The sequence below is a fragment of the Phymastichus coffea genome, unplaced genomic scaffold (genome assembly GCF_024137745.1).
Source record: "Phymastichus coffea isolate CEN01 unplaced genomic scaffold, Cenicafe_Pcof_1.1 PCOF00008, whole genome shotgun sequence".
NCBI classification, from domain to species: Eukaryota; Metazoa; Arthropoda; class Insecta; order Hymenoptera; family Eulophidae; genus Phymastichus; species Phymastichus coffea.
Window position 1 is genome coordinate 1,021,009 of NW_026706819.1, and position 23,546 is coordinate 1,044,554.

Genomic DNA, 23,546 nt, shown 5'->3' on the forward strand with positions numbered 1-23,546 from the left:
AGATAATTATTATTTGATGGCTTCCTGGAGAGAGAGAGACATAACGAACTTACATGCCGTTCGTTATAATTTATATTATTTCAAGTCTCAAAAAAATTTCAACAATAGTAAAGCATGTAAGTTTGAAGTCATATATTTCAGTCATGTAAAAAATATTATATTGATGCGAGAATGCTACATATGGATTTTGAATTGAAATATGTGTAGAAATAAATGAACTGAATCAGACATTCTACATGTCCGTATTGAAAATAACTTTCGTATTCATCTTTGCTTTTCAACAATCTTTTTCTCAAAAAATTTTTGTTTTTCTCTGTTTGTGTGAATTTTTTCTTAATTTATATATAATATAAGTTTATTTTTTATATTGTCTCTTCAAGTTATTTTCTAGTTAAATGCTTTATGGAGCACATGCTTAAATATAATATTATTCATCGACTAATTATGAGCCTAGATAAGATAAGTTGAAAATTTTTCTTGTATTTATAATTATTTTTACCAGCATTTCATGTTTATTTTAGCATTCAAAATGAAAATCAATCCTCGAAACATGATAAATATGCTACTCGCTTATTTTCAACAACTAGTTATTGAAGAAAGTAATTACAATATTAAGGAAGTGGAAATTACAGATCTTTTTCAGTCAATATTATTAGATTTGATGGTTTTAAATAATAACGTCAATTCGATTGTAGAAACTACTTTAGATTTCTAACCTAATGATATTATTGTCGAGGATATTGATCTACATACACTTCCTGTTGATCCTGAATTTTCGACAGACGATTGCAAGAGCCAAAGTGATCCATTGAGTTTTAAATAGAAGAAAAAAGTTGTGGAGTTTTGGAGGAGCGGAAAAGGAAAACGAAATTTGTCTCTTAAAACAGCTGTTCAGCCATCGTTTAACTAAGGCAGACCTGGCTAGACCGAAGTAGGAGCAACCGAGCGCGTAAGAGCGAGCGAAACAACCGATACGAGACCGATCGGACGCGAGTGAGGGGAATCAGTAAGACTAACGGGCGGTCGATAGACAAGGATAGGTGAACGACGCTAGTGGATTAGCCAATCGGTACCAGCTTAGGGGTAGTTAAACGAATAAAACAAAACCGACGCTATCTTTGCAACCAGTAGGGAAATTAGGCGCCAAGACTCGACCAATAACGAAATTACGCGGGCAATAAATAATGAAATAGACGGCGCTGACATCCGGCTTAGCAACAAGCCGACCAATCGCATAATCGTTAAGGGGAGGTGAGCAAAGAGAAGCGTCGCGTCGCCAAAAACCGCCGCGCCAGTACTCGCTGAGTGCTGGAGCCGACCAGCCACCTGAATCCGCGAGTGAACAAAGAGCAGCGGAGTGAACAAAGAGCAGCAAAGTGAGCAAGCAGAGCAGCAAAGTGAGCAAACAGCAGCAAAGCGGGGCAAGCAGCGAAGCAGAGCAAGCCACGAGTAGCAGCAGCAGCAAACAGCAGCCCCAGTAAGCAGCGAGCAGCAGTCTCAGCAACAGCAGTGATAAGCAGCAGCAGCAGCATCTATATGCCGTAAATTCTTCGCCGAACCTTACCGATTTGCCTATTGATAACGAGCTTTCCCCGTTTTCGCGCGGAAAGTAAATTATCCGTGTGCGCGTAGTTATTGCTGATTTTCTCGAAACGATTTTCCCCGTAAGTTACGATTAGACAAAGCCTGACCTTCGCGTGACCGGCCGATTCCCCCACGTACGCTAGTTGTTGTAGGTTTCTTTGTGTAATTTTTCGTTGATTGCCGAACGACCTTCGCGCGGGCGATGAGTCTCATACGCGTGTTGACGAATTCCTTTGTGAAGTCGATCGGATATATATATTAAGCGAGTCACGTCTGACCTTCGCTCGACCGACAAGTTTTTCCATGTGCGCATCACTAGCCGCTGTTTTTCGTTATGTGATTATTGCTTTGAGATACTAACAACGTTGATCGAGCAGCAACTGACCTTCGCGCGACCGACCGATCCCGCGCGTGTGTTTGTCTCGAACAAACCTCTGAGCTTTAGTGCGCGAAGTAAATAACTCGACGTTCGCCCAATCACGTTCGCAATCCTCGAGATCGTCCGCATCAACTATCGTCTGCCCAAGTCGAAGTCGCGTCGTGGTGTGCCACTCGTGCTCCTACTGGATTAAATCAGGTAGACCCTCGCGAGCGATTGACCTTGGGTTGACCCGGGGATCTTAGAATTGGTTAATATACTCGAGTCTGTATTAATTTACTGTTCTTATTGACTTCGCCCGTTGAACTACCTCATCCCCCGTAGCTTTCGCGGTCGGTTCCGAGATTAACGAGCGCGTTCATATAATTTAATTGCCATTCCGACAATCGTTATCGCAAGCCACGCCATCAGTCGACGATCGGGAGCCTCTCCTACCTATTAGACTGTCAACGAGGCGTCCAGAGACGCCACCCGATGTACCCGCTTCTGAGAGAAGAGCCTCATGCCCTGAGTATCACCGACTAGCCGACGAGCCGCAGCCGTGGGTGTTATCTGTTAAAGAATGCTATTATAGATATAATGAGCTGTACAATATATTCATTACGCAATAATATTTATTATCTTGTCTACTCAGCAGATTAGAGGTTAGGAGACATGATTTACAAAAAAAGGCGTTTTGTCTAAGCACCTAAGATTGGACTCCTTAATAAGGATCTGACGACCTCTCTCAAACGTCTAGCTGCAACACGTTGGAGGCAGATCGTCATATACCAACTTTCTAGACAGACCGCGATTACTTCTGTCGAAGAATTATAAGTTCTTTAGTGTCATATAATTTAATCCAATCACCAATGGCATTCGAAAATTATTGTACTCGCTGTCATGTTTATGCGATAAGGAATGCAGTTTTCAGTATCACAAGCTATATAAAAAATGTAATGATATACATTACAACCTATCTGCCATCTAAGTTTGCGAGGTTAAAAGATAGGATTTACAAGAAAAACGTACTTAGACGAAAGGGCTTGGAATTTTTCGTAAGCTATATAAATGAAATAACCTATAATATAGAGGAACTTTTAACTTAGAATTTATAAGAATGAATATGTATTATATTCATTATATTCTCTTATTCTTCATGCCGTTTTTAACATATAGCAACACATAAATAAATCTTCTCAATACGTATCATACATTTATATGAAATTTACCTGTCGAAGAGCATATATGCCACTTTCAAGGTCTGGAAAAACGATGCTGCCATACTTGATTATGTTTGGCATGGGTCTGATTTTAAATACTATTTCAGTAATAATACCGAGAGTACCCTCACTACCAAGAATGATGTGATCAAAGTCTGGTCCACTAGATTTACGTGGTACTTGGGTTTTATATTCTAAAGTCATCTGTCGATCATCTAATCTACCAGTTACCATGCGTGCTCGCACCACAAGATCTTCAATATTGCCATATACATTTTTCTTCATACCGCTCGCTCGTGTAGCTATCCATCCACCAAAGCTACAATATTCACATTTAATATTAAATCTTATTTCATTACTTACATCTATTTATTACACCGACACACAAAAAAAAAGTGGTCTGTACTTTTGGAAAGATATGTACTTTTACGTATTTTGATCTGCTGAATCCCAATCTGTCGTCAGATATGCCAATATACGTCCAAAATCTTGCGCCAAATCGAAAAATAGCTCAAAATCGTGAAAAAACGAGGAAAACCGACGTTTTTTACTGAGACATCGAGCACTTAAATTTTTTTACATGTAGAATAGACATATTTCTTATGTATTTTGATGCAATGAATTCGATTCTGTCATTAGAATTGATCGGACACAGCCAGTTTCTCGAAAAAGTCGAAAAACAGCTCAAAATCATTGAAAAATACGGAAAATCGATGTTTTTCAATTTGAGATCGAGCCATACAATTTTTCCACCTAGAATAAGCATATTTCTCAAGTATTTTGACCCGTACAATCTAATTCTGCTATCAGAATTGACCGGACATTCCCAAGTCTTTTAGAAAATTCGAAAAACTTCTTGAAATAGTGAAAAAATGGGGAAAATTCGACATCATTTAGCGTAAAAGCATCATGAATATGAGATCGTTTCTACACAGAATAAGCACATTTCTTACGTAACTTGACTTACTGAATCTAAATATGAGCTCCTCTCAGCTCTATTACCCTTCCAAATTAGAAAAAATTTGAAATACTGCATAAAAAATCGATAATTTTAAATGTAACATAGACAAGAGTTAGAAATATTCTGATTTAACTGTTTCGATCTGGTCAAACATATTTCTCAAGTATTTCAACGCGCTCAACCTGCCTATAGAATCATTTCATTGAATATACGATCTTATAAAATATAAAAAAATAAACAAATACTCGAAAAGAAAAAGAGTTTACAGTTACTCTCTTTTTCTCTTGTAACATAATTTTTTCTCTTTGAACGATCTATGGAGTAGGTTTCTCTTTCTCTTATCAGTCTCTCGATCTGTTTTTCTTTTTAGCCTCCAACAGAAATCTGCCACTATGTTGTCATCCTTTCTACCTTGATATCGTTTTCCTATTTGGCTTATATCTCGGTGGAATCGCTCTCCTTGTTCTTCCCTGAAATCTTCTTTCGGTTACAAAACCAAAAAAAAAGGGATTAGAAAAAGATCTGAATGCTCGGGCACCTATGGATGTAGACTGCTGCGAATATGAAGAGAAGGATATTTTCGAATCCACCAGGGAAGAAGACGAAAATGATATCGACGCGGAAGATGAATAATCAACAACGGGTGAATCAAGTAATATTGCTCAAACTTTCAATCAAATTGAGTTAAATGATTTCATACGGAACTTGGGATTAGCAGAAGATGAAGCAGAATATCTGGCAGCAGCACTTACGAAGAAAAATTTACTGGCTGAAAAAACAAAAACTTATGTTTATATAAACAGAGAGAAAGACTCTCGGAAATTTTTCACAAGAGACGAAGAGAATTCATTGGTGTACTGTTCAAATGTGAAAAACTGATTGATGAATTAACCCTTTTAAGGGCACTTTCTTCTGTTGCACTGATCCCGAACCCGAAAGTGTATATACAGGTTTTCGGGGTTGCTAATTTCGAATCTGAAGTATGATTTTCAAAATTCAAAATGGCGAATCCAATATGGCGAACATAATTTTCAAACTGAAGCTTATATGAATTAAAATTTATATAATTAGGTTTTCGTTATAAATGAAATTAGTCACCATGTTGGGTCCGCCATTTTAAATTTTTGAATTACAAATTCATATTCATAATGAGCAAGCCTATAAATATTCTTATACCATCTTTCAAGTGAAATACTCAGAAAACCGCAATTCTAACCTAAAATAGCCGCCATATTGGATATTGGATTTTTCAAATTCTGATATCGGATTCGTATTATGATTCGTATTCGTATATTCTGATCAGAGCCTTCAAAAACCCTTTTATACAAACTTTCATGTAATTATCTTGAAAGCTCTGTTCAACGCCGAGTTTATTCAAAAAAACTGAAAATTTTTTGTCTTTGATTGTTTATGAATAATTGAATAAATAAATTTTCAAATTTTTAATCAAAGCATTACGAAGCCTAAATACTAATGATAGTATAGAAATTTATTCGAGAGCGATTGAGCTCAAAACGGTCGCGGTATTGATAAAAAACTGAAAAAATTTAGGTGTAACATGTATGATACGCTGCCCCTGAAAAGGTTAAAGCCAGATATTTATAAAAACGAAGAGTGGAAACTCTTCATCGACTCATCAAAAAGAAGTTTCAAAGGTGTATTGCTTCATAACGGAAATAATTTCGCATCAATTCCTATAGTTCATTCTATAAAGCTGAAAAGACTTATGAAAACCTCAAAATAGTTTTGAATAAAATAAACTACTCAGATCATCAGTAAAAACTTTGCGATGGTATCAATATCGCAACCTTAATTCTAGGCCAACAATCAGGTTATACAGAAAATCTCTGCTTCTTATGCTTGTGGGATAGCAGAAACCAAACTAATCATTATGTTAAAAAAGACTGGCCAAAGAGAATCGAGTTTAATCTAAGATCGAAGAATATCAAACACGCAGCGACTATTTTCGATGCTTAGGCAAAAAATTTTCACTGATTAGTGATACAAAGTTGAAAGCAGGTGTTTTTGATCCCCAAATTCGAACTATTATTAAAGATGAAAACTTCATGACAAAGATGAATGACAAGGAGAAGGCTACTTGGTTGAGTTTCATAGATGTATGTCAAAAATTTCTATGAAGCAAAAAGGATGAAAATTACCAGAATTTGGTCGAAGGGTTGAAAAATTACAGAGACGTGGGATAATGAACCTCAAACTGCAATTTTTACACTGGCACATTGATTACTTTCCTGAAAATCTGGGAAATTTGAGTGAAGAACAAGGTGAGCGATTCCACCAAGATATAAGTGAAAAGGAAAAATGATATCAAGGTAGATGGGATGACAACATAGTGGCAGATTTCTGTTGGAGGCTAAAAAGAAAAACAGATCGAGAGACTGAGAAGAGAAAGAGAAACCTACTCCATAGATCGTTCGACGAGAAAAAATTATGTTACAAGAGAAAAAGAGAGTAACTGTAAACTCCTTTTCTTTTCGAGTATTTGTTTATTTTTTTATATTTTATAAGATCGTATATTCAATGAAATGATTCTATAGGCAGGTTGAGCGCGTTGAAATACTTGAGAAATAAGTTTGACCAGATCGAAACAGTTAAATCAGAATATTTCTAACTCTTGTCTATGTTACATTTAAAATTATCGATTTTTTATGCAGTATTTCAAATTTTTTCTAATTTGGAAGGGTAATAGAGCTGAGAGGAGCTCATATTTAGATTCAGTAAGTCAAGTTACGTAAGAAATGTGCTTATTCTGTGTAGAAACGATCTCATATTCATGATGCTTTTACGCTAAATGATGTCGAATTTTCCCCATTTTTTCATTATTTCAAGAAGTTTTTCGAATTTTCTAAAAGACTTGGGAATGTCTGGTCAATTCTGATAGCAGAATTAGATTGGACGGGTCAAAATATTTGAGAAATATGCTTATTCTAGGTGGAAAAATTGTATGACTCGATTTCAAAGTGAAAAATATCGATATTCTGCATTTTTCAATGATTTGAAGCTATTTTTCGACTTTTTCGAGAAACTGGCGGTGTCCAATTAATTCTGATGACAGATTCGAATTCAGTGCATCAGAATACATAAAAAACATGTCTATTCTACATGTAAAAAAATTCAAGTGCTTGATGTCTCAGTAAAAAATGTAGGTTTTCCACGTTTTTTCACGATTTTGAGCTATTTTTCGATTTGGCGCAAGATTTTGGACGTATATTAGCATATCTGACGACAGATTCGGATTCAACGAGTCAAAATACGTAACATTACATATTTTGCCAAAAGTACAGAGCACTTTTTTTGTGTGCCAGTGTTATCTTTATATCCTTATACCTACAGAACATAAAAATTTTAAATAAATTATTTATTAATCATATACACTATAATTTTATCACATATACACTGCCCGTCAATCACTTTTGCCATGCTTACCTCAAAATTAGGCAAACTTGAAAGTTTTGTATCTCGGTCGGAAATCATCGTATCACAAAAAACAGCAGGGCATTTTAAAGGTAATTGCAAAAGCTTCCATTTAAGACGTGCAGAGACTTAAAAATGAAAATATGTGTTGTTTACAGTAAAAAAACTGATTAAAAAAATTTCAATTTTTTTAACCTCGACTTAAATCAATGCCAATTTAGAACCAGGCGGTGGAGGGCAAATCGACCGGAGGGGGTCGGAGGGTAATGTCTTTCTCTTTAAGAATAGCCCCCGCGGGGTTCTATCCGATGTTTTTTAACCGAGTTACGGCGTTTTAGTAAAAAAATAACCTTTTTTTTCAATCCTCAATTACTTCGGCTTGCGTACGTTTTGGAAAACAATGCCAAGGAGAAAAAAGTTTCATTTTGTGCCCAAGAATACGAAAATAAAGTCAAAATAAAGAAATAGAAAAAAAAATTTTTTTTCGGTTTTTTAGCGCATTAAAAAAATAAAGGAATTTAACTTTTTTTTTACGCTTCGTTTTAAAATGTCTAGGGACGTAGTAAATCACAAAAAAACTAAAACTAAGCGTAAAAAAAAAGTCGCTGCCTCGCTCGATTCCAAATATTTGCTGCTTTAGCTGCTGCTACTTCGAATACTGCTATTGCGATGTTTCCTCGCTACACTCACGCACGTATCAAATACCAGGAATACTTTGTATAAAAAACGGCGAATAACTGTGCAAACTAATTAGCGGTTCTATTACGAAAGCAGCTGAGGCTTAACTGAATATTTAAACCCTCGCGCGCCCTCTCTCCCTCTGTTAGTCGTTCGAACTAACATCGCGAGTGTACGAATCGCGAACGGACCGATTAATCGAATCGACTACCGTTGCAGCTTATCCCAATCTAATAAAATAGTCTGCAGTGAACGATAACCAAGGCTTTCCGTATACCATCTGCGCGAAGCTAGCACAGTTAAATGTAAACGCACCGTTTCCGCGGGTATATCGTTTAAACTTGTCGTTTACTGCAAATAATTTTTTTAAGCTTCAAGAAAGTTAATTACTCATTTTTACGTTCTAGTAATACGATGAAATAAAAATTTTCCCAAATCAAGCATTGACTCAATAAAAAAAATTATAAAAGATTTTAAGTGCTCCTGATATGGAGATATGATTATTTTACATTTGTAAGAAAAGCAAAAAATAACATTTTTGAACTCGCTACTAAAATTTTTATGTTTGTTCATTTTTAATTTATCTCTTCCATTTCAAAATTATCTTAGCTCCTTATGATCGTAGAAAAATTGGTTACTTAAAGGTGTTTTGATTTCTCATCTAATTTCTTTATATTATTATAATATTTTCATTGATTTATATGAATGATGAGTTTTCTTGTCAGTCTCTCTCTCTCTGATAGACAACCGTGAATGAAAAATGATCTTGTTGTTCACAGCAGCGAAAATTGAACTATGAATAAAGCTACATAGATAAATGGTTAGTTAAGAGAGCGACATAAATAGATAATACGTGCACAGAGTAGAAAGAAACTTCTCTTTCGTTCGCATATTCGAAGATCCCTGTCCGTGCGAAATGCCGAATCAGTGTTGGACTGTTTTGCTTTTGATAATACTAATATTATACTACTCTATCAACGATGAAAATACTCTGACATACACACCTAGTACAAAGACAATATCAAACAAGTAATTACTAACGTGTATATTGTATTTTGTCGCATTTATCATTTTTATCATTATAAATGACGCCTTTCAGGTGTCTTCGTTAGAAAGACTTTATGTAACTTTGTACGCGTTTTGTTTTTATGGGAATCGCTCCATATTTCATTGTAGGCTACGAATGGCTTTATTACATTAGCGTGGGTATTCATTTTATACATAAACACGGTATATATAATATCGTATATAGTTTATCGCTTTTTCTTGTTTCTTGTTCAAGAATAAATAATCGTCTATAAAATTTGATTTAAAAATAATTTATACAATTTTGAATTCGTATTTCTGTTAAATATTACATCATTTAATAAACAAATTTTTATGTATATACTTGACAACTATTTGTACATTCGCTCATTAAGCTAAAACTATCATTATTAATATTTGATGCTACAAAATTCAACTAGACATACTCTCAAATAATCAAACGATTAATTATCGTAGCGGACGAATTACTCGCGTCGAGCTTAAGAATGATGTATTCGCGTTTAGTCTAACATATTTGTAAATATATGCACTTGAATATCAACCTGAACATCGTCTCATGTGATATTTAAAAATGAATTCATTTCTAGGAGCCGAAACGGGGGTGCATTATTTTGATATTGGTCACCGGACATAAGTTTTTCAATCTAAAATTGTATTATTTTTAAACATTTTTTTCAGCGTCTATATAAATTTTTTACTTTTCCTTTCAGTTAATTATTTTTTTTTAATATTACAGCCTGTAATCTTTTTTCAGTGAAAATTTCTTCTTTAAAAAGAATTTATATAATCTTAAGCATTTTGTATTGTTATGATTCGCATAAAATGATTGCGAATTACTATCCTTCCTACTCTGTAATCATTATTCAGGTAAGCGTGAGAATTTTTAATTCTATCGCAAAATATGTTATAAACTCGTAATCCATTCTAGGGGAAGAAGGTCCGCTACTGTACGTTGTACTTGATCAAGTAATCAGCTATTACTTCAGGGGGAAAGATTATCTAGAAATACATAACTAGAAAATAAACTTTACGAAAGAATAAGGACGACCATTGAGCGAGTTATCTGACACATTGAAGAATACCGTCTCTGTTAATCACAATGACTGAGATTCCCAAAGGCAATGCATTGCATTAATTCTATTGTATGTACACCACTTGAAAAAATTTTTGCAAGATTACACAAAGATGTTTTGGAGTCAATAAGATCTTCCAAATAAAACCAACAAAATAATCAAGACGAAGTTTACGACAACGTTGGTTAACCTAATAAAAATATGATCTTAGAAGCTGTGCCTGAATCGAATCTATAGTTGTGACTTCAGCAAAGTGCCCCATGCTAGAAACAAAAATAGAAAGAACCTTTACATAAGTACCTTCGATAGTTAACGAAAGATCACAATAAGGATAAATTGTTAGAACAGTAGAAAATAGTCACTTGTTCTGATTACAGCTGATTCAGTTTTACATAATCTAACTATCCTAAATGCAAAGACAAGGTTTCTAGATAATTTTCTCTGATAATTTTATGAGAAGATCTAATCATCATTATTAAATTATGAAATATTCTTAATCATCTTTATTTATAATTTATCTATGAAACGACAACAAATACATTTTATAAGAATATCATTAGTGTCAAAAGTACATACAAAGGTATTTCTATAGTGATCCATAACATATCGACATATACGAGGGTGGCCCAATAAGTACTTAGCCTACAAAAGAAAAACGAAAATTTTGGAAAAGTGGCGTTTTATTTTTCAACATAGTCTCCTTTTAGTTCGATACACTTGGCCCAGCGATGCTCCCACTTCTTTAACCCGTCTGAAAAATACGTTTCCTCGAGGTCTGAAAAGTAGGCTTCCGTGGCAGCGATTACCTCCTCATTCGACTCAAATTTCTGCCCGGCGAGTGACTTTTTCAAGTTTGGCAACAAAAAGAAGTCGCACGGGGCTAAATCTGGAGAATACGGTGGATGGGGTAGCAGTTCGTAGCCTAATTCGACCAATTTGGCCATGGCGACGGCGGAGGTGTGAGCCGGTGCACTACATGCGTTGTCATGGTGGAAGAGCACTTTTTTCTTCGCCAAATGGGGCTGTTTTTTCTATAATTCGACGTTGAATCGACCCAATAATTCGGCATAGTACAGCACTGTGACCGTCTTGCCCCTCTCCAGGTAGTCGATGTAGATCACACCTTGTGAATCCCAGAAAATGATGGCCATCACCTTTCCGGCCGATGGGTCAGTCTTCGCCTTCTTCGGAGCACTTTCACCGTGTATAGTCCACTGTTTCGACTATTCCTTGGTCTCTGGTGTATACCAGTGGATCCATGTTTCGTCGACTGACACGAAACAACGTAGAAACTCCTTCGGATTGCGCTTAAACAGCGTCAGACATTGCTCTGAAGTTGTCTCACGGTTGCGCTTGTTGTCTGGAGTGAGCAAACGCGGCACCCATCGCGCCGACAGCTTTCTCATGCCCAAAATTTCATGCAGGACATGACCCATGCGGTCTTTTGAGATGCCTACGATCTTAGCTATCTCGCGCACCTTCAATTGTCGATCTGCCAATACGAGATCGTGAATTTTTGTCACGTTATCCTCCGTGGTAGCCGTTTTCGGAGCACCTGGACGTGGCTCTTCAAAAATCGATGTGCGACCACGTTGACACTCGTTAAACCAATTTTTGACGGTCGCCATCGAAGGAGAAGAGTCACCGTACACAGCATCCAAGCGCTTTTTGATTTCGCTGCGCGATTTGCCTTCCAAAAACAAGAATCGAATCACCGACCGATACTGCTCTTTTTCCATTTTTCAAAAATCAACGGACACACTTGCTTTGACACGCTCTCAAAAATAAACTACAACTCCGATCCGGCTGAAATCTTGACAGTAACCATCGAGAAAGTTGTACTACGTGATAGAATATTTCTTTTGCGAGAATGGCGTCATCGGGCGGTGAGGCTAAGTACTTATCTGACTACCCTCGTATATACATATTTGTGAACATAATGATATTTACAAATACGAGTAAAATAAGAATCCAAAAAGATGTTTTATATTTTTTGAATCTTGAAAAACTAGGTATTGTATGAAGTAAATTCTTCGCTAAACAATTTGAATATTCAGATATTCTGTTTGTAACATATACGAGGTGTGTTCAAAAAGTAACGAGAATTTTTAAATTTCGCGGGTTTGGAGAGTACGCTTGTATAAAATTTTTTTTTATTATGTTGGTACACATGCCCCTGAAGTACGATAAAATTTTTAGCAATATTCATTGCTTACTTTTTAAGTGGCAGCCGCTAACGTTAGACGTGTTTTTCGAGCTCGGCGATTTTCGTTTGTGAAAAAAAATGGATCAAAGAATTTGTATTAAATTTTGCGTAAAAAATGAAATAAAGTGTAGTAAAGTTTGTCAAATGTTAACAAAGGCATATAGTGAGTCTGCTATGAGTAAAGCAAGGATTTATGAGTGGTATAAGCGTTTCCAAGATGGCCACGAAAACGTTGAAGATGACGAACGACCCGGACGCCCAAGCACATCAACAACCGATGAAAACGTGAAAAAAGTGAAAGAAATGGTTATGAACGATCGCCGAATCACAATCAGAGAAGTCGCTGATGATGTTTGCATATCAGTTGGCTCATGCCATCAAATTTTTTCGAATGTTTTGGGTATGAAACGTGTGGCAGCAAAATTCGTTCCAAAATTGTTGAATTTCGAACAAAAACAGCGGCGAATGGAAGTTGCTCAGGAGTCGCTAAATGAAGTCAATAACGATGCAGAACTACTAAAACATGTTATAACAGGTGACGAAACATGGGTTTACGGATATGATGTCGAAACTAAGGCTCAATCGTCCCAGTGGAGGCATTCTGGATCGCCAAGACCGAAAAAGGCTCGACAAGTGCGGTCGAATGTGAAGGTTATGCTCACTGTGTTCTTCGATTTTAATGGCATAGTGCATTATGAATTCTTGCCACAAGGTCAAACAATCAATAAGCAGTACTACCTACAAGTTCAACGTCGTTTGCGTGAAGCAATCCGAAAAAAACGCCCGGATTTGTGGCAAAAGAATTCATGGCTTTTGCACCACGATAATGCGTCTGCTCACACTTCATTGCTTGTTCGTGAATTTTTGGCCAAAAACGAAACTGTAACGATGCCTCAGCCTCCATATTCGCCAGATATGGCTCCATGTGACTTTTTTCTATTTCCAAAAATAAAGAGAACATTAAAAGGCCGTCGTTTTACAAGCATAGATGACATTAAAAGCGAATCGCTGAAAGAGCTAAAAGCTATTACAAAGATCGAGTTTCAAAAGTGTTTCGAGGATTGGAAAAAGCGTTGGTATAAGTGTATTGTATCCGAAGGGGACTACTTTGAAGGCGACAACATTAATGTAGATGAATAAATAAATATTTTTTTCATAAAACGAAAATTCTCGTTATTTTTTGAACACACCTCGTATCTTCTACATGCAACTTTAATTTCTTCTTTACAGTTGTCTTCTTAATGTCTTTTCTAATTATCACATTTATAATGAATCACGGGGCGTTGAGGAAGGATCTTATAGCTTTGTTTAAAATCATTCAATAAAATCAATATTTGATTTTGTTGCCATGCCCTATAAGTAGATTACCTAACTTTATATTAGTTCTAACGGTGGACTAAATAAATTATATTTAGCATCGTTAAGAAATGAATTATCCCTCGCTACGCGTAACATAAAATGAAAAAGGATGGAAAGATTATGGCGCCTTACGACAACAAAATAAAAAGGTATTGGCTGAGAGATTCGATCACACACAAGTAAGCATAATAAAGTACTCATGTCTATCTATTTCTTGCGAGTCGCTAGACTGTGTGTCATCCTGTGCGACACAGATTCCCCGGGTCAGGTCAACATCAAACGCGGCTCGACTCCTTTCCACGCCGGCAGCAACAGCGATGTCAAGAAGCCCGGCGACAGACTTTCATCTCTGTCACTTCCGTCTTACGGGGATCGCCAAAGAAAGGTCACGTCATCTCTCTCTCCCGTTTATTCTCATTTTCAAGGTAATTTATAATCGCGCCAACTTATAGGTAGCCTGGCAATCTCTCGTCGGCTATCTTTGTTCGACTCATTCAACATTTGCATTATTTTTTACCGTGTAATTTATTGTAAAGGTAAAGTAACCCGGCGTTTACTTGCCGACTATTTTGTGCGGATTTTTATGTAAGAATAAGTCGCGTTTGTTGTTCGATTAGCACACATAATGTTATAGGTGTTCAACTAATAGGTTTAGTTTGTGATTAGTTTAAGCGCGCGTTTTGATGGTGAAGTAATAATAAGGTTTGTTATTTTGAAATTATTGAATATGGTTTATTTTCTCGCCTACTCTTCCGATTACATTTATAGCAAAAGTGCCTCTCTTGCCTTCTTCGTTCAAATTGATAGCACCGCATCAAATCTGTTAGATTTAATTAACAACCATTAATATAATTAACATATAATTATATTATATAATGTAACGGTCCTATCTATGAGCTATTCTCTTATTTCACTGAATTACTGCAACCCGTAAACTCATCAATCTGTTTACATCAATTAGCATATTAAACGGCGCCACCTCATATATTATATGATTGTCTTAGTACCAGAGTCAAATTTCATGACCATATAAGGAGCGTGACGTCACCTTCTTATAGATATAATAGTTTTTGTTGTTTTATTAAAATATGTTAATTAAGAGTAATTTCAATTAAACAGAGCATTTTTTTTATAGATTTTTAGGGCATAGATTTACATTATAATAATTTTGATTGCGTTTAACTTCTAAATTATATTGAATTTTAATATGCAAAGTTAATTTGTTTACTACATTGAAAATATTAATTGTTAGAATAATGCGGATACTCTAAATTCGTGATGACTATCTAAGTAACATGAATTAGAAGTTGTTTCAGTGATAACAGCTTAGTTATTACTGTTATCAATACATAAACAATAAATAATTTATTTAAACATATAATTGTATATAGATCGAAAGCGTTAATTTTGTACATAACAATGACAACTTTATAATTTATTGATATTAATCAACTTATCTAGTATTTGTATTATAAGATTTTACAAAAAACCGTTACAAATTCGAAAATTGATTATAATTGAAATGTTATTAACTAATTTAAGTAATTCTCTTTGAAATTATTTCTACGAGTGATTAACTATTAATCTGTGCAAAAAATTATTATTATTTTATTGTGAATATTGCGCTAAGACATTAATTAACTTTATTAGTTAATAATTTTTGACGATACTTTTTGCGATAATTATAAATTATACTAAAATGATCTATATTTACTTCTGTATGAGACGTGTTTTCGAGTAGACACACACGTCGTTAGTGTACTTCTAGCAAACGAGTGACACTACAACTCGTTGTGGTGAATTGCTGCATGTATGAGACCCCGCCCACTTAACGCTCGCAAGTTATTTGATAAATATAACGTATATATATGTATATTTATGGGACATAAATAGTAATTAAATAAAATCAAATAAATAAAATATATTTATATAGGGGTCCTTCTATGACTATCGCAAATATAGGCACAATTATTCATATATATATAATAAAATAATGATATAGATCGAAACTCTTATTAGTCTCGACTGCACTGCTTAAAGACAAAGATATAAAAGGTAGTAATGGCTGCGTTTGACGAGCGATTTGAAATTAAGTTCTTTTAAATACAATCAAAATATTGCAGACATACTATTTATCCTATACACATGCATATCATATTATCCGGCAACGCGCTTAATTGTTAAACACTTCGTCAGCGTAAGCTATTATACGACGTTTTCGTAGAGGTCGTATGACGCTAATCCGACTGGTCGGCGCGAGCGGTATTTATAACAATAAAATAAAAAGAGTCGCGAGAACAAAATGCCAAAGCCAAAAGAGTTAAGAATTTATCAATCACGCATATATATATATGCATTCACATATATACAAGGTGTCAAATAAGTAACGGAACAAGGCTGTAGCTTTTTAGGTACAGATTATTAGACCAAGGTCAAGGTCATTCCTTTAGTAACTTTCAACGCGGAATCCGATGTTGACCTTGGATTTGACCTTGAGATTGACCTTCAAGGTTATTTCAAGGTCAACTTTGTTTTTTTAAATGGGAACCCCTATTTTTGACAACGGCAATCGAAAGAGCGGAAAATTTTACGTCCAAAACGGTATTTTTTAATTTTTTTTCATGGCCTTGAGAAGGTCGATTTAAGGTCAAATGCTTGAAAAACTGCCTAAAAGCGTTTTTTTAATTTTTAAGATATCGAAAAATGACCTCTACAAAATTTGTTCAGAACAGAGTGGGCCACCCAATGCACCAAAAACCTTTGACCTTTAACCTCATTTTGAAGGTCATTTCAAGGTCGAAGTGTTTTTTGTAATGGAAACCCCTCTTTTTGACCCCGGATTAGCACATAGCGCGAAATCCGACGTTTGGATAAGGTATTATGTTGAGTTTCGATTGATCCACGACGTTCATCGCTAAGGTCATGTGAAATTTAGATCCAATATTATTCGCGAAACATTTACAAAATGTTTCGGGCTAAATTTATTAAATTCTACTGAGAGCATGTTACAGTGACCTTATTTTTGACCTTTGATTGTTTGAATAATAAAGTAACGGGTTATCCAAACCGAAAGTCAAGTTGTTTTAAATGAGGAGCAAGCAGAGACATAGGTACAGTTTTTTTGCCGGATAAGTTTTTTCCACTCACTGCGTTTTGAATGTTTCTTTCTGATTTCGCGCTATATGCGAATCCGGGGTCAAAAATAGGGGTTTCCATTACAAAAAACACTTCGACCTTGAAATGACCTTCAAAATGAGGTTAAAGGTCAAAGGTTTTTGGTGCATTGGGTGGCCCACTCTGTTCTGAACAAATTTTGTAGAGGTCATTTTTCGATATCTTAAAAATTAAAAAAACGCTTTTAGGCAGTTTTTCAAGCATTTGACCTTAAATCGACCTTCTCAAGGCCATGAAAAAAAATTTGAAAATACCGTTTTGGACGTAAAATTTTCCGCTCTTTCGATTGCCGTTGTCAAAAATAGGGGTTCCCATTTAAATAAACAAAGTTGACCTTGAAATAACCTTGAAGGTCAATCTCAAGGTCAAATCCAAGGTCACCATCGGATTCCGCGTTGAAAGTTACTAAAGGAATAACCTTGACCTTGGTCTAATAATCTGTACCTAAAAAGCTACAGCCTTGTTCCGTTACTTATTTGACACCTTGTATATATGTAGTTATACACAAAATGAATACGTGGAATTTGCCAAATGGTAATTACTCCAAGAATAAATATTATTATAGAAAAATAAGTAAGAAGAAGACAGTTTTATATAATAAACCTTGAGTTACTTACTTGTTAAATGTGTATTTGTTATTATTAATTGGTGTCAATTATATCGCTATGTTTATATATGTATTAATGGACTTGTCCTTGGATTTATATTGCTATATATGTGTATATGTTGTTAGAATGTTTGTACAAAGGTATAACCATTTATCTCGACTGGTCCTTATAATAATTCTTGTCCTTACAATAAGTAATTATGCTTGATTTTTGCCGCACGTAAGCCGTATATGTATATATATGTATATTGCAACGGTAGTCGATTCAATTAATCGAACCGTTCGCGATTCTGATTTTCGCGCGTTAGTTCTAAGTATTGAGAGAGAGGGGGCGCGCGATCTTTTAAATTAGCAGTTACGTCTCAGCTGTTACTTGTGTAGTACCGCCAAAATAGTTTAGCACAGTGTTCCAACATTTGCCAATAAAAAAGTTTATTTGGATTTTGGATACGTGTGCAAGGGTGAGCGAGGAAGCAGCAACAGTAGCAGCATCACGGAAGCAGCAGCAAAATCAACAGCAATTATACAGTAGATTTGCGAACGAGGCAGCACAGCTGATTCTGATCTGAGGAGCACCTTTAATTTGCTTCAACAATTACGGCTGATCACCGTAATTGCACCGCAGGGTAGGTGCACCTCCCTTAATTATCGCGTGACAAAATACATTTGGTATTTTGTCCAACCAAAAATTTTTTGTGTTCGCGCCGAGCGTTAGATCGCGCCAATATTCGTATCTTCTCTCTCTCTCTTTCTCACCGAAAGTTATTTAATTGTAAATCCTATTCGCGTGCGTCAGTCTTTCGGCCCGACAAAGACTGTAGAGATTTTTATTAATAAAATCATTTAAACTTATTCGCCGATTTCGTCATATAATTTTTCCTAGTAGTTGAAACAATTGGAAAAAGCTTAGGTTTTAATCCTATTATAGCTAGGGGATTAAGTGGATTAGGAGTAAAGTCGTTTACACTTAAAACTCATCGTGTGTCACAAGGCACGTGACTTAAGGCGAGTTCAACTCCTCTTGATCGAAGACAACTAAGTTACATCAGCTGACGTTAAGGTGAATACACGTATTAACATACGTGTTAACGGAGCGGCGGTTAGCTCTGCATCGTGGGAGTTTGTTCTTAAATAAATTTCTCATTTTTGCAGCTTTACCCCCCGTTACATGGCGCCCAACTGGTATTAAGACCCGTGTCGTGCGAATAGGATTGTGCGTCGAAGGTAATCGACGCACGAGAGAGAGAGACGATTGCGCGAGCGCTTAGGAAGATTTGAGCGGGTAGTAGAGCGAGATCGTGAGCGGTACGCCCTCTGCTGGGGAAAAAACGAAACCACTTCGAACTTTTTGTTAAAAATTGTTAAGATTATTGTAAAAAGGGCCGAAAGCGATAATTATTGGTAGGTCGAAGTGATTTCAGATCGAACGGGATAATCAGGTGTTAACCCATTTCAGCCACTGTTTGGTGGATAAAGGGGGGTTGGTAGCACCTGATCAACGATAAAGCAGAGAGCGCGACCCAAGCGTGCAGTCCAAATATTAGCCAGGCGGAGCAAGCAAACAGCAGGCTCCGACCTTAGGTAGGATATTTTTATAATATTTATAGAAAGTTTGCGGGGACTGCACGCACTCATAATCTCCTTTTAAAAGGCCTTAGAAAAGGAGGCATTAAAAGTAGTAACACTAAGTAGTGTACACCCCGCTCATATCTTGGGTGATAGGAAGCGGTAGTGGTCGATTAGGCCGAAATTTTAAACCTCAACCGCATCCTACACCCGTGCGGAGGCAAGATGGCTCTGTTATCAGCTCAAATCGACAATTGGGCATTAGAGCTGACCTCCGCACAGCGCGAACACTATTTAGCGGATTTGGAACTGCGCAAGGATGGAAATGTCATCCAACAGGCGGCTAGGCTTGGGAGATGGTTGCTGGGTGAGTACACCGCCACAGATTTTCAAAAGACCATGCACAGCAAAGAGGTGGCGGGGCGCAGGAGGCGAACCCGACAAGCGTGGCTCGACACAGTCTGTGACGAGTTGGAAAATTCCAACGCGGATGATAACAGCGACCATCCCCTCAGGATCATCAATAGGGAGGGAATATCATTGACTGATATGTCAAGGACATTCACCTGCCCGGACGAGGATTCTGAAGGTGAAGCCAGCCGCCAAGAAGAGGATGAACTCATCCAGAAGGCCCTCCGCACGCAAGAGCAGAAGGAGGGGGAGAGGAGACAGAGCAATCCGGATCCCAGGTCGCAGGAATCTTGCACTCGGAAGGAACCTCAGGAAGAATTATCCTTGAGTGAAGCCTTCCGGGAAATAGGGTATCTGAAGGAGGGAGTAGACCATAACCAAAAGTTGGTAGGTCGAATCCTCGAAACCCTTCAGACTCTGCAGGGATTACAGGTGTGTGCGGAGCGCGAGGCGCAGGACATGCGCATACGAATTCGAGAGCAGGAAGACGCAATGCATGATATGGCCAGTGCTAACCGTGCTTCTCAGATTGACTCGGTTCAACCGCGCTCCGGACGTAATGTGGACTTTCAGGACACATTCACCTGTCACTACGACTCGGGGATTCCGGGGAGTACACCAGCTCCTCCAAGACCAACACCTAGGAGAAGGGACGTCACCACACCGGAAGTCCTCCAACGAAGAGGAGGTGAAGAGGATCCGGAAGTTTATGGGAGATCCGCACCCGTTCGATAGAGGAGTCGAAGCGGATCATCTGGCACCGGACATCAGATATTCTCAGGGCTCTCCACAACCTGAGATGTTAGGAAAATTGTCCGCGGATGGAAATTGAGGTTTGCGGGCAGTAGGGCACAGAGCGCAGATACGTTTCTATCGAGGTTGGAGGATCTGCGCGTAGGTGCAGGACTAACTGACGACGAAGTGCTTTGTTCCGTATCAGAGATCCTCGAAGGTAACGCGAGGACCTGGTACGATAACAACAAGTACCAGTGGCTCAGTTATGACGAGTTCGTCGTGGACGCCCGGGATTGGTTTGGCACAAGTACGCAACAGCAACAAAGGCTGTTGCTGGAAGCCCAGAACCGGTTCCAGGGTGAGGACGAACTAGTGCGAGACTACGTGTCCAACCTGGTGGCTCTTGTCAATAAATTAGAACCGCCCATGCCCTTGGAGAGGTTATTAGACCTACTCCATGCAAACCTCCTTCCAAGCATCCAAATCCAGCTGCGTCCGAGCGAGATGACGTCGATACGCGAATTCAACAGGAGGGCGACCGAGGTACAGAACACCTTATCTTATGGTCGCCGTCCACGTGTATTCGCTGACCCCAACTCGACGATCTTACCGCAGCATGCCTACCAGCCGAGCAAAAGAACGGCTGGTAGTAAATCCCAAACCGCTGCAATGGCAAACAAAGGGAAGGCGCGTGCGAAGAAGGAGGGAGATCCGCAGCGCGGACTGGGCGTGGAGAACCCCGCCAGGAGGCCTACCGAACAAGCATCGATATCGGCTACGCAAGCTTTCACTTCTGATAAGAAGATGGAAGAACGTCTGGAGGGCATCGAGCGGATATTGCGCAAGTTGGCCACTGACAAGCAAGGCAGCCCTCCAGAACAGCGTAAGAGCCGATGGCGTGGAGGAAGGAAAAATTCTCCTTCTTCCAGGTCTCCTGGCGAGCGGCGAGAAGGGCAGAGGCGGAAGATAGACTTTACTAAGCCTCTCCAGTGTTCCGCTTGTGGCAAGCTGGGTTTTAGTCGCAAGTTCTGCCCAGATTGCAACAAGGGAAACGACAAGGAGAGCGAAGAGAAGAGGTCATCTTCGCGCCTCCAATAAATTCGACCTCTCGCTGCGGGTCACCGATGGAAAACAGCAAGTTGTCAGCGACCCAGGGATCCAAACAAGTCCTGGGAGGGCATCAGGAGAGCCCAGGACATAGCAGTATATTAGAGCGGAAGGCAATTGAACCCGATGACAGCCCTAGGCAGAATAGTGGAGTGGTTATCCTGAAAGGACCAGATGGCCACATACAGGTTGTGGAGGAGGGGGAAGACTCCAGGGGGAGCCTCTCCACACAAAAAGCTCCTCTGCCGAAGGGATCCACGAGTAGAAGCCAGCCCATCGTCGTCGCGGCAGCGGAAGGAAAAAAGCCGCTGAAAAGCACGATGAAAGGAGGCGAAGATGGGACTCGTGGATATGACCCAGAGGATGAGACCAGGTGGTGGTTGCGGGTAGACATAGGTGACTTTAAAATTAGAGCACTCTATGATACCGGCGCTTTATCCACGGTCATGGGTCAATTAGGGCTAAGATTGGCATCGGAGATGGGACTCGGGTTGAATGTGACCAGGGCGGGCGATGCAAGGCTTGCTGATGGACGCCCGTGCCCTATAATTGGTCACGTGATGTTCCCTTTTAAAGTAGGGGGAATCACGAAGACAATCAGAGTCGCCATTACGCCGCTGCTCACAGATGACTGCTATGTAGGCGCGAACTTTATAAGAGAGTTCCGCGCAATTTTGGATCCCGATGAGGATGAATTATGGCTTAAGGACGCCCAAGTGAAAGTACCAATGGAAGTGGCTGGAATTGATGGTACGGCATTTCTCACACCGGTAGGACTATGGGAAGCCACGGAGTCACAGCTTGAAGAAATTGAAGACCTCGTCAGAAGATTGATTCCTGACGGGGGTCAGGCTTTAGGTTGTGCCGTGGGGGTTGAGCATGAAATAGATGTTGGAAATGCTCGACCCATCAAACAGAAGTACTACCCAGTCTCAGATAGAGTGCGAGAGGAAATGCACACGCTGGTCAAAGATATGCTGGAAAAGGATGTTATCGAACCAGCGACTAGCGGATGGTCAAGTCCAGTAGTAATGGTAAAGAAGGCAGATGGAAAATATAGGTTTTCCGTGAATTATCAAAAGGTAAATGCAATTACCAAACCTGATGCCTATCCTTTACCATATATGAACGACATCCTAAGACGAATAAGGGATGCAAAGTTCATATCTACTTTGGACTTGAGCAGTGCGTACCATCCAATTCCCTTAAAGGAAGAATCGCGTCCAATATCAGCGTTTACAGTTCCTGGATTAGGGCACTTTCAATTTAAGAGAATGCCCTTCGGACTGTCATACGCAGGAGCGACCTTCCAGAGGTTGATGGACAAGGTGATAGGCCCGGATATGGATCCATTCGCTTTTGCTTACCTCGACGACGTAATTGTGGTTTCGTCGTCCTTTGAGGAGCATAAGCGGCACCTAGAAAGGGTATTGAAAAGAATTCTAGGTGCGGGCCTAACCATCAACAAAGATAAAAGTCACTTCTGTAAGACGGAAGTCAGGTACTTGGGAGTTCTTGTGAACCAGGACGGAGTAAGACCAGATCCCGAGAAAATACGCCCGATATTAGAATATCCAACACCCCGGACTGTCAAACAGGTGAAGCGGTTCATGGGAAAGACCTCGTGGTATAGACTTTTATACCCGACTTTGCCATGATCGCTGAACCTATAATCCGCCTGACAAAGAAGAATGTACGTTTCTCTTGGGAGGAGGAGCAAGAGCGAGCTTTCACGAGATTGCAGGAGGCGATGACTTCCGCCCCAATACTGCAATCACTCGATCCGAACGGTCAGTTTGTACTGCAAACTGATGTTAGTGACAGTGGGATCGGGGCAGTTCTCGCACAGGATGTCGATGGAGAGGAGCGTGTAATAGAATACGCCAGCCGATCACTCAACAGTGCTGAGAGAAATTATACGGTCTCCGAGAAAGAGTGCTTGGCAGTGGTATGGGCCATTGGAAAGTTCCGGCCGTATATTGAAGGGCATCACTTCAAGGTCATCACTGATCATAGTTGCCTGAA

At 38.6% G+C, this 23,546-nt stretch overlaps 1 protein-coding gene across 3 annotated transcripts in view; it reads right to left on the reverse strand.

Moving 5' to 3' along the window:
- LOC131669972 (alkyldihydroxyacetonephosphate synthase) overlaps positions 1–23,546 on the reverse strand; it is a 547,494-nt gene that overhangs the window by 69,298 nt on the left and 454,650 nt on the right. For all 3 annotated transcript variants that reach the window (XM_058945216.1, XM_058945234.1, XM_058945225.1), the window contains one exon: positions 3,175–3,484. In XM_058945216.1, coding sequence (XP_058801199.1) covers positions 3,175–3,484 — 310 coding nt within the window. The remainder of the gene's footprint in view (positions 1–3,174; positions 3,485–23,546) is intronic.